Source organism: Thalassophryne amazonica, chromosome 7 (genome assembly GCF_902500255.1).
Source record: "Thalassophryne amazonica chromosome 7, fThaAma1.1, whole genome shotgun sequence".
Classification (NCBI taxonomy): Eukaryota; Metazoa; Chordata; class Actinopteri; order Batrachoidiformes; family Batrachoididae; genus Thalassophryne; species Thalassophryne amazonica.
Window position 1 is genome coordinate 64,455,707 of NC_047109.1, and position 14,420 is coordinate 64,470,126.

A 14,420-nucleotide genomic window follows, 5' to 3' on the forward strand; every position below is an offset into this window, starting at 1 on the left:
CATTGTGACAGACATTCCAAACGCTCAGTGCAAACTGATAATTCGGCGGTTAATGAGGGCCTGGAGCTCAACCACAGTGCCCTTACAGAACCTGTAGTGGATGAAGCAAAGGACCGCATGAAGACTAAGTGGCCGAGTTCGCAGAACAAGGCAGATTGGAAAAGCATGGAGGAGGACCTAGTTCCAGCCATTGGCATGCTTAGAGGAAAGCCTGTGAGAAGAATGGAGAATTTCTCCAAGATGGTGTGCGAGTATGGAAGATCAGGATTTGGTGTAATTGAGCGGAAGGTGCAGAAGAAGATGGAAGAAAAGGATCAGATCAATAGGTGAAGGAGGAAAATCAAAGAGTTAAGGAAAGAAGTACAATGGTTACGGAGAGCGAAGAGAGAGGCAAGTGGGGAAAAGGTAGCAGCAATCAATGAGTTGGTAAAGCTGGCAAGAAATGGTATTAGCAAGTTGGCGAAGGCAGAGAGGAAAGCAGTGAGGCGTAGAGAATCTAGGAAGGCCTGAAAGGACTTCACAGAGGACCCCTTCAAGTTTACAAATAAGGTTTTCGCAGAGAAGACAAGTGGGACCCTGAAGATACCAAGAGAGCAACTTGAGGAAGCCTTGATGATGACCTATGCTGATCCAAACAGGAATATCCAAGTAGAGAGTATAGCTGGCCTTAATAGACCACAAGAACCTGAAGTGCCTTTCGACCTGTGTAGGATACGGCTATGTGAAGTACAGGCAGTCGTTAGGAAAGCCAGAGCAAAGGCAGCCGGAGGCCCAATGGGATCACATATGCAGTGTACAAGAACTGTCCGGAGCTGACAAAAGTGTCTCTGGAAATTGCTTGCGAGTGTTTGGGAGTCTGGTGAGATATCCGACAGCTGGTGCATTGCTGATGGAATTTACATACCAAAGGAGAAGGACGCTGTGTCTCTTGGTCAATTCAGACCAATATCTTTGTTAAATGTTGAGGGCAAGATCTTCTTCACGGTGCTTGCAAAGAGACTAACCCAATTTCTGCTGGCTAATAGCCTTATCAATACCAGCATCCAGAAAGCGGGTATTCCTGGTTTTCCAGGTTGCCTTGAGCATGTGTCTATGATCTGGAATAGGATAATGCAAGAAAAGAATGTAAAGAAGGAGCTCCATGTGATATGGTTGGATTTGGCCAACGCCTATGGTTCTGTCCCACATAGAATGATTCGGTTCGCTTTGGATTTCTTCCATGTCCCAGGGAAGTTGCAGCAGGCAGTTGAGAAGTACTTCGGGAAATTTAAGTTCCGGTTTACGACGGAGGAGTTCACGACTAAATTCATGTGACTGGAGAAAGGTATCGCAATGGGATGTGCGATATCACCTGTCTTGTTCATTTTGGTGATGGAAGTGATTATAAGAAGCTGTGGCGGTGATGAGTACCAGCTAAAGGCCTTTATGGATGACCTGACAGTTCTAGAAGTGGAGGAATGGAGAGCCAAGAAGTTGGTGGAGCGGTTACAAGAGTTAGTGACATGGTCAGGCATAGTGTTTAAAGCTAAGAAGAGCAGGTATCTTATGCTACGGGCTGGGAAAGTTGTTGACGAAGTTTTCATGGTTTAAGGTGAACGAATTCCGTCAGTGAAAGAAAAGGGCGTGAAGAGCCTAGGTCGTTGGTACTCCTTTCCAATCACAGACCGACATCGAGGGGTTGAAGTCCAGCAGCAAGCTGAAGATGGACTGAGAGCAATTGCAAAGACGAAGCTACCTGGGAAGTTTAAGGTCTGGATGGTTCAGTTTGGGTTACTACCAAGGTTGATGTGGCCGTTGACAGTTTATGAAGTGGCGCTGACAAGAGTTGAGAGTATTGAAGGGAAGATCAGTAAGAGGAGGTGGTGGAGACCACGAGTGGGAATTGCTTTACAATTAATAGTGGCCTGTACTGAGCTACAGGAGTTAACATAGCACCAACCAGGAAGACAGAGAAATTGGAGGAAGACTTGGAGAAGTTAAAGATCTCATTGAATCGTATTTCAAAAGACATGTCCAATTTAGACAAGTTGATGAAAGAGATTAAGGAGCTCCAAAATCTTGTTAAAGAAAAGGACAAGATTATTAAGAAACTTGAGCAACGGGTAGATGAACTTGAACAATATACTAGAAAAGATGATGTTATACTAACTGGTTTGGAAACAAAACATTGGTCGTACGCAAGGGTGGTGGATTCTGGTGGAGCCAGTGGGGAGGATGCACCACCTGAAGAATTACAAACATTAGAACACCAAGTTACAAATTTTTTAAATCAAAAAGGTGTTGTCATACATCAAGACACTATTTCAGACTGTCACATTATTCCATCCAAAGACAGTAAAAATAAAACTACCAAATATAATAATATGATTTATAAGCAGAAAATACAAAAATGAATTATTAAGACAGGCAAAGAATCTGAAAGGAACAAATGTATATATAAATTAGCATCTAACGAAAAAAAATGCAGATATTGCCAGGGAAGCAAGACTATTAAAAAAACAGAAACATACTGTTGCTACATGGGTCTGGAACTGTAGTGTTTGGATTAGAGTAAAAGAAGGAACAAAGGGTATATAAATCAGAGACATGGAGGACCTTACAAAGTACAGACCTGAGTAGACAAATGAATATGATGTCAGTTGGTAGTGTGACCAAAAAATCAGACTAAACATGGAAACAGATGATAAAATATATGACAGACACCAATATTGATGAAAGTATATTTGACTTGACTACAATTGGTTGTGAGTATTATACGGAAAAACAGTTAAATAGTGAAAAAATTACTGAAGATACCCTGTCACTCATACATATAAACATTCGAAGCTTGTACTATAAAATGTCAAAAATAAAAGATTATTTAAACCAGTTTAAAAATAGATTCAGCATTGTTGCAATCACAGAATCTTGGCTTAAAAATGACCTCATGGCTGATGTTCAAATGGAGGGATATATGAGTTATATTTTGTTTATTAGAAGAGAAAAAAAGGTGGAGGTATTGCTTTGTACATAAAAACAGATCTGACATGTAAAATTGTAGAAGAAATGACAATTATAGATGATGTCATAGAAATTGTGACAGTGGAAATTGTACATGAAACATCTAAAAATATTCTAATTAGTTGTGTATACAGAGCACCAGACTCTTGTGTTGTGAAATTACAGATAAATAATAGAATTATTCCATCAAATCAAAAACAAAACGCTCTTTATGTGTGGAGACTTTAATGTTAATGTGGAAAGCTCCAGTTGCCAAAGAGTAAGTGATTTTGTGAATTCAATGAATAGCTTGGGTTTATTCCCTTTGATAACAAAACCAACCAGAATTACATCGCAAAGTGCAACTGTAATTGACAATATATTCACAAATAGAACAGATGAAATTATTAAGAATGGGATATTGATGACAGATCTCAGTGATCATTTACCAGTTTTTTCAATATTTAAATATAAAAATAGGTACAAAAAAAAACTGTTATAAACTTTAAAAGAGACAAGTCATTAAAAGCCTTAGAGGCATTAAATTATGATCTTAAAAATCAAAATTGGGAAGAGGTTTATGTCGGTGACGTTAATGTAGCATATAGTTCATTCATGAAAATACTGATGAGATCATATAATAAAAATTGTAAATTAATAAAAACTAGTAAGAAAAGAGTAAATAAACCATGGCTGACCAAGGGAATAAAAAACGCTTGTGTAAAGAAAAACTATTTATATAAGTGCTTTTTAAAAATGCAAACAAAGGAAACAGAACACAGATACAAAAAATATAAAAATAAATTATTGACAATAATTAGGAAACAAAAAAAAGATTATTATAGTGAACAATTGAATAAGAGTAAAGATAATATGAGGGCAACATGGGGAATTATAAAAAGTGTGATGGAAAGTGACGGAGTGAAATCAACTTTTCCGAATTACCTTGTCAAGGAAAATAAAGAGATAAATGATATAAGAGAAGCTGTAAATGAGTTTAATGATTATTTCTCAAAGGTGGGATCAAATCTGGTGGGAAATAAACCAATAGTAGAAGATAAATTAAATACAATTGTAAATACGGTCAATAGTATTTTCCTTGACAATGTGGAAAAAGATGAAATAAGGAATATTGTAAAAAACTGCGTAAGCAAAAGATCAACTGACTATGAAGATTTAGACATGATGACTGTAAAAAGTATAATAGAAACTGTTATTGAACCATTCACTTACATTTGTAATCTGTCTCTGTCAACAGGAATTTTCCCAGACGAAATGAAAATTGCCAAGGTAGTCCCATTATATAAAAATGGAGACAAACATAACGTTTCAAATTACAGGCCAGTGTCATTGCTTCCACAGTTTTCTAAAAAATGGAAAAGGTTTTTGTGACAAGGTTGGATAAATTCATTGAGAAACATCAAATTTTAAATAATGCTCAGAGAACAAAGCCTCAGTCTCTCAGGAAGAAGTCAGACAAAGGAATTCCGACGAGGGGGGTGGACCAGTGCTCACTCAAAGCCTGCCCACAGGCGAATGACGCAACCGACAGGCGTGAAAAAACTCACGCATGCGCACGAGGGTTCAAGCTTGTCTGACGCAATCACACGTGATTCAAATCCATATAGTTTTTGAAAAAATAAAAAGGTCGGTTTCTTTTCTAATAGACCTCGTATATATATAGGTGTTTCTGTGGTGCCATGCCATGAGCGGCTGGGTGCCAACGCGCGAATCCGTCCGCACCTCTTTCATTACAAAATCTCCTTTAACAGTGGAATGTCCGGATAAACTGCTGATCCCGACCTCTTCTGAAACTTCTCTGTTATCTCACGACGTCCTGGGTCAACAGAGGCTTAAATTTGGAAGTTTTCAGCTCAAAACAGGCTGACGACAGCGGCTCGGGGCGCGGCGCGCCATCCAGCGCCGTGGGCAGTCCTTAAAGCGACAGTAACACGCCATAATCTCTCATCAGCCGTTAAAATTTTCACAGAAAACCGTCTGAATTTCCCGAATGGTATCCACTTGGATGTGCCTTACAGTTTCTGAAAAAATTTTGAGAGCAAAGAGCCAGTCTCTCAGGAAGAAGTCAGACAAAGGAATTCCGACGAGGGGGGTGGACCAGTGCTCACTCAAAGCCTGCCCACAGGTGAATGACGCAACCGACAGGCGTGAAAAAACTCACGCATGCGCACAAGGATTCAAGCTTGTCTGGCGTAATCGCACGTGATTCAAATCCATATCGTTTTTTAAAAAATCGGTTTCTTTTCTAATAGACCTCGTATATATATATATATATATATATATATATATATATATATATACACACACACAATGAATACAGCAAGCAGAGATATCAAAAAGTGCTGTGTGCAAGACAGTCCTATGGATAACATAAATAAATATGTATCAACATAATTTGGTTAGGTGACATCATTTGGGTAGGTGAATTGGAAACTTTATAATTTTTAAACCTTGCCTCACAGCAAGGTTTAACAAGGTTGGGAGGTGATGGTCTTGTGGTTAAGCATTGGCCTTGAGACCAGAAGATCCTTGGTTCAAACCCCAGCCTGACCAGAAAATCAGTAAAGACCCTTGGGCAAGGTCCTTAATCCCCAAGTTGTTCCCGGTGTGTAGTGAGTGCCTTGCATAGCAGCACCCTGACATCGGTGTGTGAGTGTTTGTGTGAATGGGTGAATGTGATGCACAATTGTAAAGTGCTTTGAGCATGTGATGCACATGGAAAAGCGCTATATAAATGCAGTCCATTTACTATTTACAACAAGAAAGTTGTGGTATCACTTTCCACCTGGGGCCTTTCTGAGTGCAGTTTCCATGTTCTCTCCGTGTTTGTGTGGGTTCACTCCGGGTTCTCCGGCTTCTTCCCACATCCAAAGACATGCAGGTTTTGTGGATTGGAAACTTTAAATTGACCATAGGTGTGCGTGTGAATGTGTTTGTTTGTCTATATGTGGCCCTGTGATAGACTGGCACCCTGTCCACACCCCATGACTGCTGGGATAAGCTCCAACCCCTCCATGACCATTAATTGGAGCAAGCAAGTATAAAAAAAATGAATGAATGTAACTGTCCAAATACTTGTTGACCTGACAAATGAGCAACATTGCAAAATTAGTACTATTATATTTAAATGCAGTTTCACATAAAAAGGTGGTGCCATAGAAATTGTGTTTGTGTTCTAGAGCGCAAGCGCACATGCTACATGCATGAAGTCATCCAGTACATTTGAAATAGTTTTCACACAATGTAGTGAAAAGGTTGATTTGGAACAGAAACCATCAAATGTGGCAACACAGTGGCTTAGTGGTTAGCACTGTTGCCTCACAGCAAGAAGGTCATGGGATCCATTCCCACCTGTGGCCTTTTTGTGTGGCGTTTCCATGTTCTCCCCATGTTTACGTGGTTTCTTTTCAGGTGCCCCAGCTTCCTCCCACATCCAAAAACATGCAGGTTATGTGAATTGGAAACTTTAAATTGTCAGTAGGTGTGAATGTGTTTGTTTGTGTATATGTGGTCCCGCAACAAACTAGCGTCTTATCCAGGGTGTACTTTGCCTCATGCCCTATGACTGGTGGCAGAGGCTGCAGCCTACCCTTAACTGGAGTAAGTCGGTATAGAAAATGGATGGACCATTAAATGTTGAGTTGGATCTGCAAAAACAAGTGGCCCCAGCACATTTTCAAAACACTTTTTTCCAACATTGCAAGACCAGTCATTTTGAGCGTTCATGGGGGTATGCAGTCAAACTGCTCTTACCATGCACATATTTTCCAACACTGACCATCTTTCCTTTTTTCTTCAGGATTTACTCTGGATCAACTGCACCTCTGTTGAAATAATCCTTTAAATATGTTATTGAGTTTCCCTATCTCACATGCACGCTGCCAAATCCTCCATGTCCACATTCACACACTACAACTAAGCCACCCCCGTTTACTCTTCTACTGGGTTAACTTAGTGGCACTGGGACAAAGGTAATTCCTCATCTTCTACTTCCTCCACTCAGCTTTCATCTCCCCTTCATTCTACGTTTCTCAGAGGATCGCTGTAAAGGGTGTATCTGGTTCCAAACACACGCACCGGAAAACACTGCGTCACCAGAGCTGGGAACAGCTCCAACCAGCCGATCCAAAACAGTCAACACCTACCCCAATCTGTCTCTGGGGCCAAGTTCAGAGCCAGACAAGTTCTGACTTTTTGACGTCCAGTGATGAAGGACTTGGAATGATTTTAAAGGACGACGAACTCCTTGGACACCATCAGAACATGTAAACATGTAATATACCTATAGGATGTTGACACTACATGCAGGAATTACATATATATCAAGATAATCCAGGAAACACGTTTCTGCACATGAACCCATGTGTGGGCAATTTGTTAGCCTGTGTGTTTGGTCTGAAGAAGAGTAATAGTCGAACAGCATGAAATATGAAGACATGAAGCGGTTAACACAGTATTACAAACACATGTACCGTCACAGTATTGGGAAGTTTGCATTGAAAATGTTAGGTGTCATTCATGTATACAGAAAATTGTGCGACAGAAGGGGAATACACAAATGCACTCCATCAGTGTGTGCATGCATGCATTTGTCTATCCATACGACTCTGTCTACACCTTAGTAATGTTTTCTCTGAGAATAAGTTGAATAAAATTAATCAGACTTTCACCAAATTTGAACTGGGCATCCTAAACAAGTGTGTTTTAGACAAGTTTGAATTTGAGGATGATTGGAATTCACCAAGAGCTGTTAAGGACCACTGAATTTAATGATTAGACTATTGATCCTAGTGTGCATGGCAGCTTGAAAAAAATTTATTGGATTTTTACCTACATAATTTGAACAGGACATCCCATATTACTTTGAATTTCAGCATGATTGGGTTTCACCAAATACCATGTAAGCACTGCCTAATTTACTGAAGGCTATTCATTCTTATTACTTATTGTAATTTTGTAATTTGTTACGGTTGTCAGTATCAGATGTTTGTTTCATATCACCACCGTCACCAATCAGCCACAAAAAAAAAAAAATCATGTCAGTATTTGGTCATCATAAATTACAAACCTTACTGTTTTAATTTTTGAAAGCAGAACTGCCAATTTTCTAGTTGCCCAAATCCAAATGCGGTAGCGAGGTTTGGTCAGCAACACAGCTGGTTGTTTTTACTACCAGAAACAGCATCAGAACACAAAAAGCCTCCTTCAGTGAATTTAAACTGACTGGGCATGCAAGAAAGGAGATGCGAGAGAGAAGTCACCAAAAGACCCAGACAATTCTGAAGTCCTCACTGGCTTCTGTGGCTGCAACATACTTCAATTTTTGTCTGTTGTCTGACACAAAGGACTTTCTTCAATAGAATACATGAAATTTCAGATACAGACACATGAGAGACTTGAGCCTATATCTGGAATTGTCTTGTACAAATTCTTGATTATCATTGACAGGATAAAATTGTACTTACTTGCTGCTCAGTGACCCAAACAGTCTATCTTCACACCCAAAAAGTCAACCATCAACAATATCCTAGATCTGTGAGTACTCACTGAACACAAGTGCAAATACTGGCAGCGCTTCTTTGCAACCAGTACTAATATTATCAAAGCGTATAACTCAGCTCATCAGACTGCTCTCTGGGGATATCCTGAGAATTTGTGGGAACTCCAAGAAAATTCTGGACATCACAATTAGCCTATACACAGGTACTGTGAGTACTTTACGGAGCAGAGACACAATCTCTGCATTTTTCCCAGTGAATTTTGGCATTCATCAAGAATGTATTTGATGCTTGATGATAATGGGTGTTGGGTAGGGCTGTGGTAACCAGCGACTTTGCCTTTGTTGGCAATGAAAGGTTTACTGATCTTGACTTCATGGGCAATGCTGTGAACAAAGCGGAATCAATGGATACTCAGATTGCAGTACTTGAGAATCTGAATGAGGAATCGGAGTGTCTGGATTAAGACTAAAATCCAGGCTTTAAAGGATCAAGACACAGTCATTTTGTCCTCACACACACACACACACACACACACACACACACACACACACACACACACACACACACACACACACACACACACACACACACAACAGGAGTAAAAACAAGACCTCCACATGTGTTACCGCTGCATGCCTGGAGAACAGACTCACAAGGTACAGAAAAGCTTGTGCATCTGCTCTCCTTTTTAACAGAAAATGAGGTGTGGCAGAGTGTAGATGTCTCAGACAGGCTCCATTAGATGTCAGACCAGAAACAGCATATGTAACCAGCAGGCCACCCAGGTGGTGCACAAATTGTTTTGTGGAGGGGACGGGAGGTACACAAAGGAAACCAGGAAGGTGAAACACAGAGAACTCTGAATGGCTAATCATTATTAATCAATCAAACAAACAATCAACAATTATGTCACACTCATACCATGTCTAGAGCTCCAAGGGCTTTCTGGAGGGCATCAGCCAGCACCGAAGCTCGTGTTGATCCTCCTGTGATAATGCAGGCTGACCGCGACAATGCATCTGAAAGAGATCGATGTGAATGCCTGAAAATATCTGGTAGCTCAAATTCTACATCATCAACATTCAGGACATTTTTCTGTGACGCTAATGTTAGCTCAGCACCATAAATATAAAGTGTAAACGGTGTATACTGTAACTAAGAAAGACTGATCTGTGTCCCCCATCACTTTCACTGCACAAAAATGAACACTCAACAGTAGTAGGTAGGAATACGTGAACTAAACCTGCTCTGTTACATTCAACTGGAACTAAATTTGGTGTTGGTGATACATGAAGATGGGACCATAAAATGCTATTCTGCCAGAATATAAAATCCAACACCTCATTAAGAAAAATAAATAAATAATGCACCCAGTCCACTTGAGAGGTATGTTGTAAAAAATTCACTAGGGTTGGAACAACACACTTGTCTCCCAATATAGTACATATTACAATACTTGAGTGCTGATTCGATACCTACTGTGATTCTTAAAAAATGCAATTCTACATATATTACAGCTTGATATTACAAAAAATATTGTGAGTTTTGTTTTCTTTTTGGAATAATGCACTTCTAGAGACAGTATATAACAAACCATATTTACAAAAACAATGCACACTGCATTTTTTGAGTTCTTCCCCTGAAGAAGAACCGTACTGTATATTTGGTAATCAATTAAAATGCTTTTTGAAGTAAACTGATTCCTGCCAAAATGTCTTTCACAACCCCAGTCTTGGCAGCATAAAAACTAGTATAAATGTTTTGCATTAGGGCTAAGCAATCTCGATGATGTCTGATGAACTCTTCTTGGTATCTTTGTTGATATTTTCTGTGCTCAGTGTGAAAATTGTAGAGTAAAGAAGCACCGCTGCACCTGCAGCCCATCAGCCCAGGACACTTCTAACAAAAAACGAAATGGAGAACTGCAAATAGAGAACTGCAAAAACATTCCACCTCCTGTTTGGAGGGACACAAGATGTGCACGATACCGCTGTGACAGTTTTGTGCATGTTCATTTTCGCCCGCACGAACACAGTGCGAGCACATGGATAAGTCACGCACACAGCAGCGGAGAAAACTATAAAAGAAACCCACCACGATTTATAATATTTAATTCCTGTTATAAAGAGTGGCGTTAGACTCCGCCTAGTCGTATACCAGGAAGTAATGAAATAACGTGGATTACTGTTCTCCTTTTTATGTTTCACATGAATTACCTGATGCACCCCTCTCATGAAGACATCAGCCGGGCTCCCGTCTCATGAAGAGTCAGCTCCCTTGTCATGAACACATCAGCCGGATGATTTTTATGTGTTATTATTTGTTTGTCCTGCATCTGTCTGATGTGTGTTTGTAATTTAACACCTTGCGTGCACGGTCACGTCCAGCTGACAAGCGCTGTATGTCCACAGCAAAGCATATGAGCAAAGCAATCACAAATGAATGAGTTCACACCTTTACCCTTATTTGTTTTATTTACTCTCCACTCTGTCTATCATGTAAACAACAATTTACATGGTGGAAGTGACGTCAGCCTGCCCGCCCGGCTCATTATTTTCACACTGTGCCACATCCTCAGACGGTGGCCGGTCCTCATGTGATCATGTCGGTACATAATTATCACCATGTCATGAGGGTGTGAGCGCCCATCCACACATGTGTATTGTGTGTTTACCAGCTGAGTTGCAGTCCACAGCAGTCAGTTGTCCCAGCAGCGCACTGCGTTGGACAGCGACCGGACTCCGGGACCCTCAGGCACAGCTGACTGTTTGATTCATGTTGTGTGTGTGTGTGTGTGTGTGTGGTGGGGGGGCACTACACAAGCCATGTGGGGCACAACGACACACTCCACAAGCCCTTTGTATGTGTATGTGGGAGGGTCGGCACTGTCATGCCCATGTGTGTTGCTAGGTTACACCACACTCATGTTGCACTTAGACAATTTTCACAAACAGCTCAAATGTGGTCGCTTGCTCTCTGCTCTAGTGCCGAATAGCCACGCCTTTTCTAAGTGTCCAGCGAGTGGTGTTGGATGTTCGTGTGTGACACGTGGAATTTAGCCAACACCTACAGGGAGGAGGCGAATGAACACTCACAGGGCACTCGCTGTCTTTCAGCCGCTGGTGTGCGCAAATGTTTGTAGCGACTGCTGTACGAGGCGTTTGAGGCAGCTCCAATTTTTCACGAGTGGCATTTGACTCCTCCTTCATGCTCCAGTCTGCCTCAATCGTGTTATCTGTGAAGGAGCCCTAAACCATTTCACATACAAAAAAAGACATGCCAATCACCTTACTTTTTGCTCTCTCTGAATGCCAATCCCAAAGATAGATATTCTTCAGAGCTTAATTTCTCACAGTCCTCCATTACTGTTTTCCATGTCCGCTTGAAATGGAAATGGTGTCAGGCAATATTGTCCAACAAACCCATTTTCACCTCTGCTGAATAAAAATGGTACTACCTTATTTCCACCTCTCCTATATGCCATTGATTTACCTTGGTTATGGACTCTGAAAATCAGTTTTCACATCATAAAAATAAATATTGTGATATTGTATCGATTTTTTTTCACATCCCCAATATCCACAAATGATGATGATGGCGCCGACTTCAAAGAGTCGAAAAGCTCAAATATGGCCACCAGAAGCTGCAGGGCTTCACTTGAAGGATGTCTTCACACACACACACACACACACACACACACACACGTTCCTCAATTGTTTGTTATACTGACAGATGGAAGACCTTTTTTTTTTTTTTACTACATCCTGTCCAGAAACACACAAACTCATTCACATAAAAGATTCTGGTAATAATCACTTATCACCTTATGTCATCAGCACACAGGTAAGTGTTGGTCCAGGTGCTGGGGAGGTGAAATATCGATCTGCGTTAATGTGTATTTCCCTGATTATGACGGTCGTGCTTGTCATGACCTGCTCAACATGATATTCAGAAGACAAACACTGGCCTGTTATACTCAACATCAACAACGCTGCAAAGATTTTATTCTTTCAAACTTAGCAAGGGATTTTCCTAGGTTCTGAATAAGCCTAGGTGCGTACCCTGTAAAATACAGCAATACCAATGAATGAGTCGATGAGTGATGTTGATGAATGAGTACATACCCACCTGTTTGTGAACATGATGACTCAAACATAGTAAACACTACTGTCTTGTATTTCTCCAAAGTAAAAGCATATGTATAAGGAAGACAAACTGATGAAAATCTATCAAAATTTGATGTGTCACACTGATCCAAAAAGCAACTTTGTTTTGCTTATGTAATATCCAATCGACCTGCCTGCCATCTGTTGAACATTGTCATCTGCTGTATGGTTGTTGAATGATGAATGGATGATGGAAATTAGAAGCATGCCTGAGCTTGTGGCAGAAAATGATCTTATCATCACATGCATGATGGGAATTAGGAGAAAGTGTGATTGAAGTTACTCATACAGTAGTGTTCAGAATAATAGTAGTGCTATGTGACTAAAAAGATTAATCCAGGTTTTGAGTATATTTCTTATTGTTACATGGGAAACAAGGTACCAGTAGATTCAGTAGATTCTCACAAATCCAACAAGACCAAGCATTCATGATATGCACACTCTTAAGTCTATGAAATTGGGCTATTAGTAAAAAAAGTAGAAAAGGGGGTGTTCACAATAATAGTAGCATCTGCTCTTGATGCTACAAACTCAAAACTATTATGTTCAAACTGCTTTTTTAGCAATCCTGTTAATCACTAAACTAGTATTTAGTTGTATAACCACAGTTTTACATGATTTCTTCACATCTGCGAGGCATTAATTTTGTTGGTTTGGAACCAAGATTTTGCTCATTTACTAGTGTGCTTGGGGTCATTGTCTTGTTGAAACACCCATTTCAAGGGCATGTCCTCTTCAGCATAAGGCAACATGACCTCTTCAAGTATTTTGACATATCCAAACTGATCCATGACACCTGGTATGCAAAATATAGGCCCAACACCACAGTAGGAGAAACATGCCCATATCATGATGCTTGCACCACCATGCTTCACTGTCTTCACTGTGAACTTTGGCTTGAAATCAGAGTTTGGGGGTCGTCTCACAAACTGTCTGCGGCCCTTGGACCCAAAAAGAACAATTTTACTCTCATCAGTCCACAAAATATTCCTCCATTTCTCTTTAGGCCAGTTGATGTGTTCTTTGGCAAATTGTAACCTCTTCTACACATATCTTTTATTTAACAGAGGGACTTTGCGGGGGATTCTTGCAAATAAATTAGCTTCACACAGGCGTCTTCTAACTGTCACAGCACTTACAGGTAACTCCAGACTGTCTTTGATCATCCTGGAGCTGATCAATGGGTGAGCCTTTGCCATTCTGCTTATTCTTCTATCCATTTTGATGGTTGTTTTCCATTTTCTTCCACGCGTCTCTGGTTTTTTTGTCCATTTTAAAGCAATGGAGATCATTGTAGAGGAACAGCCTATAGGTTTTCTCCTCTCTAATCAACCTTTTAATCAAACTACGCTGTTCTTCTGAACAATGTCTTGAACGTCCCATTTTCCTCAGGCTTTCAAAGAGAAAAGCATGTTCAACAGGTGCTGGCTTCATCCTTAAATAGGGGACACCTGATTCACACCTGTTTGCTCCACAAAATTGACAAACTCACTGACTAATGCCACACTACTATTATTGTGAACACCCCCTTTTCTACTTTTATTTACTAATAGCCCAATTTCATAGCCTTAAGAGTGTGCATATCATGAATGCTTGGTCTTGTTGGATTTGTGAGAATCTACTGAATCTACTGGTACCTTGTTTCCCATGTAACAATAAGAAATATACTCAAAACCTGGATTGACTTTTTAGACACATAGCACTACTATTATTCTGAACACTACTGTATCCTGAAATAAGGATTAAGATGTTC

General features: G+C 40.3%; 1 protein-coding gene across 3 annotated transcripts in view; it reads right to left on the bottom strand.

The window, feature by feature from the left end:
- crppa (CDP-L-ribitol pyrophosphorylase A) overlaps nucleotides 1–14,420 on the bottom strand; it is a 125,154-nt gene that overhangs the window by 69,554 nt on the left and 41,180 nt on the right. For all 3 annotated transcript variants that reach the window (XM_034174330.1, XM_034174332.1, XM_034174331.1), the window contains exon 6: nucleotides 9,423–9,520. In XM_034174330.1, the coding sequence (XP_034030221.1) occupies nucleotides 9,423–9,520 (98 nt within the window). The remainder of the gene's footprint in view (nucleotides 1–9,422; nucleotides 9,521–14,420) is intronic.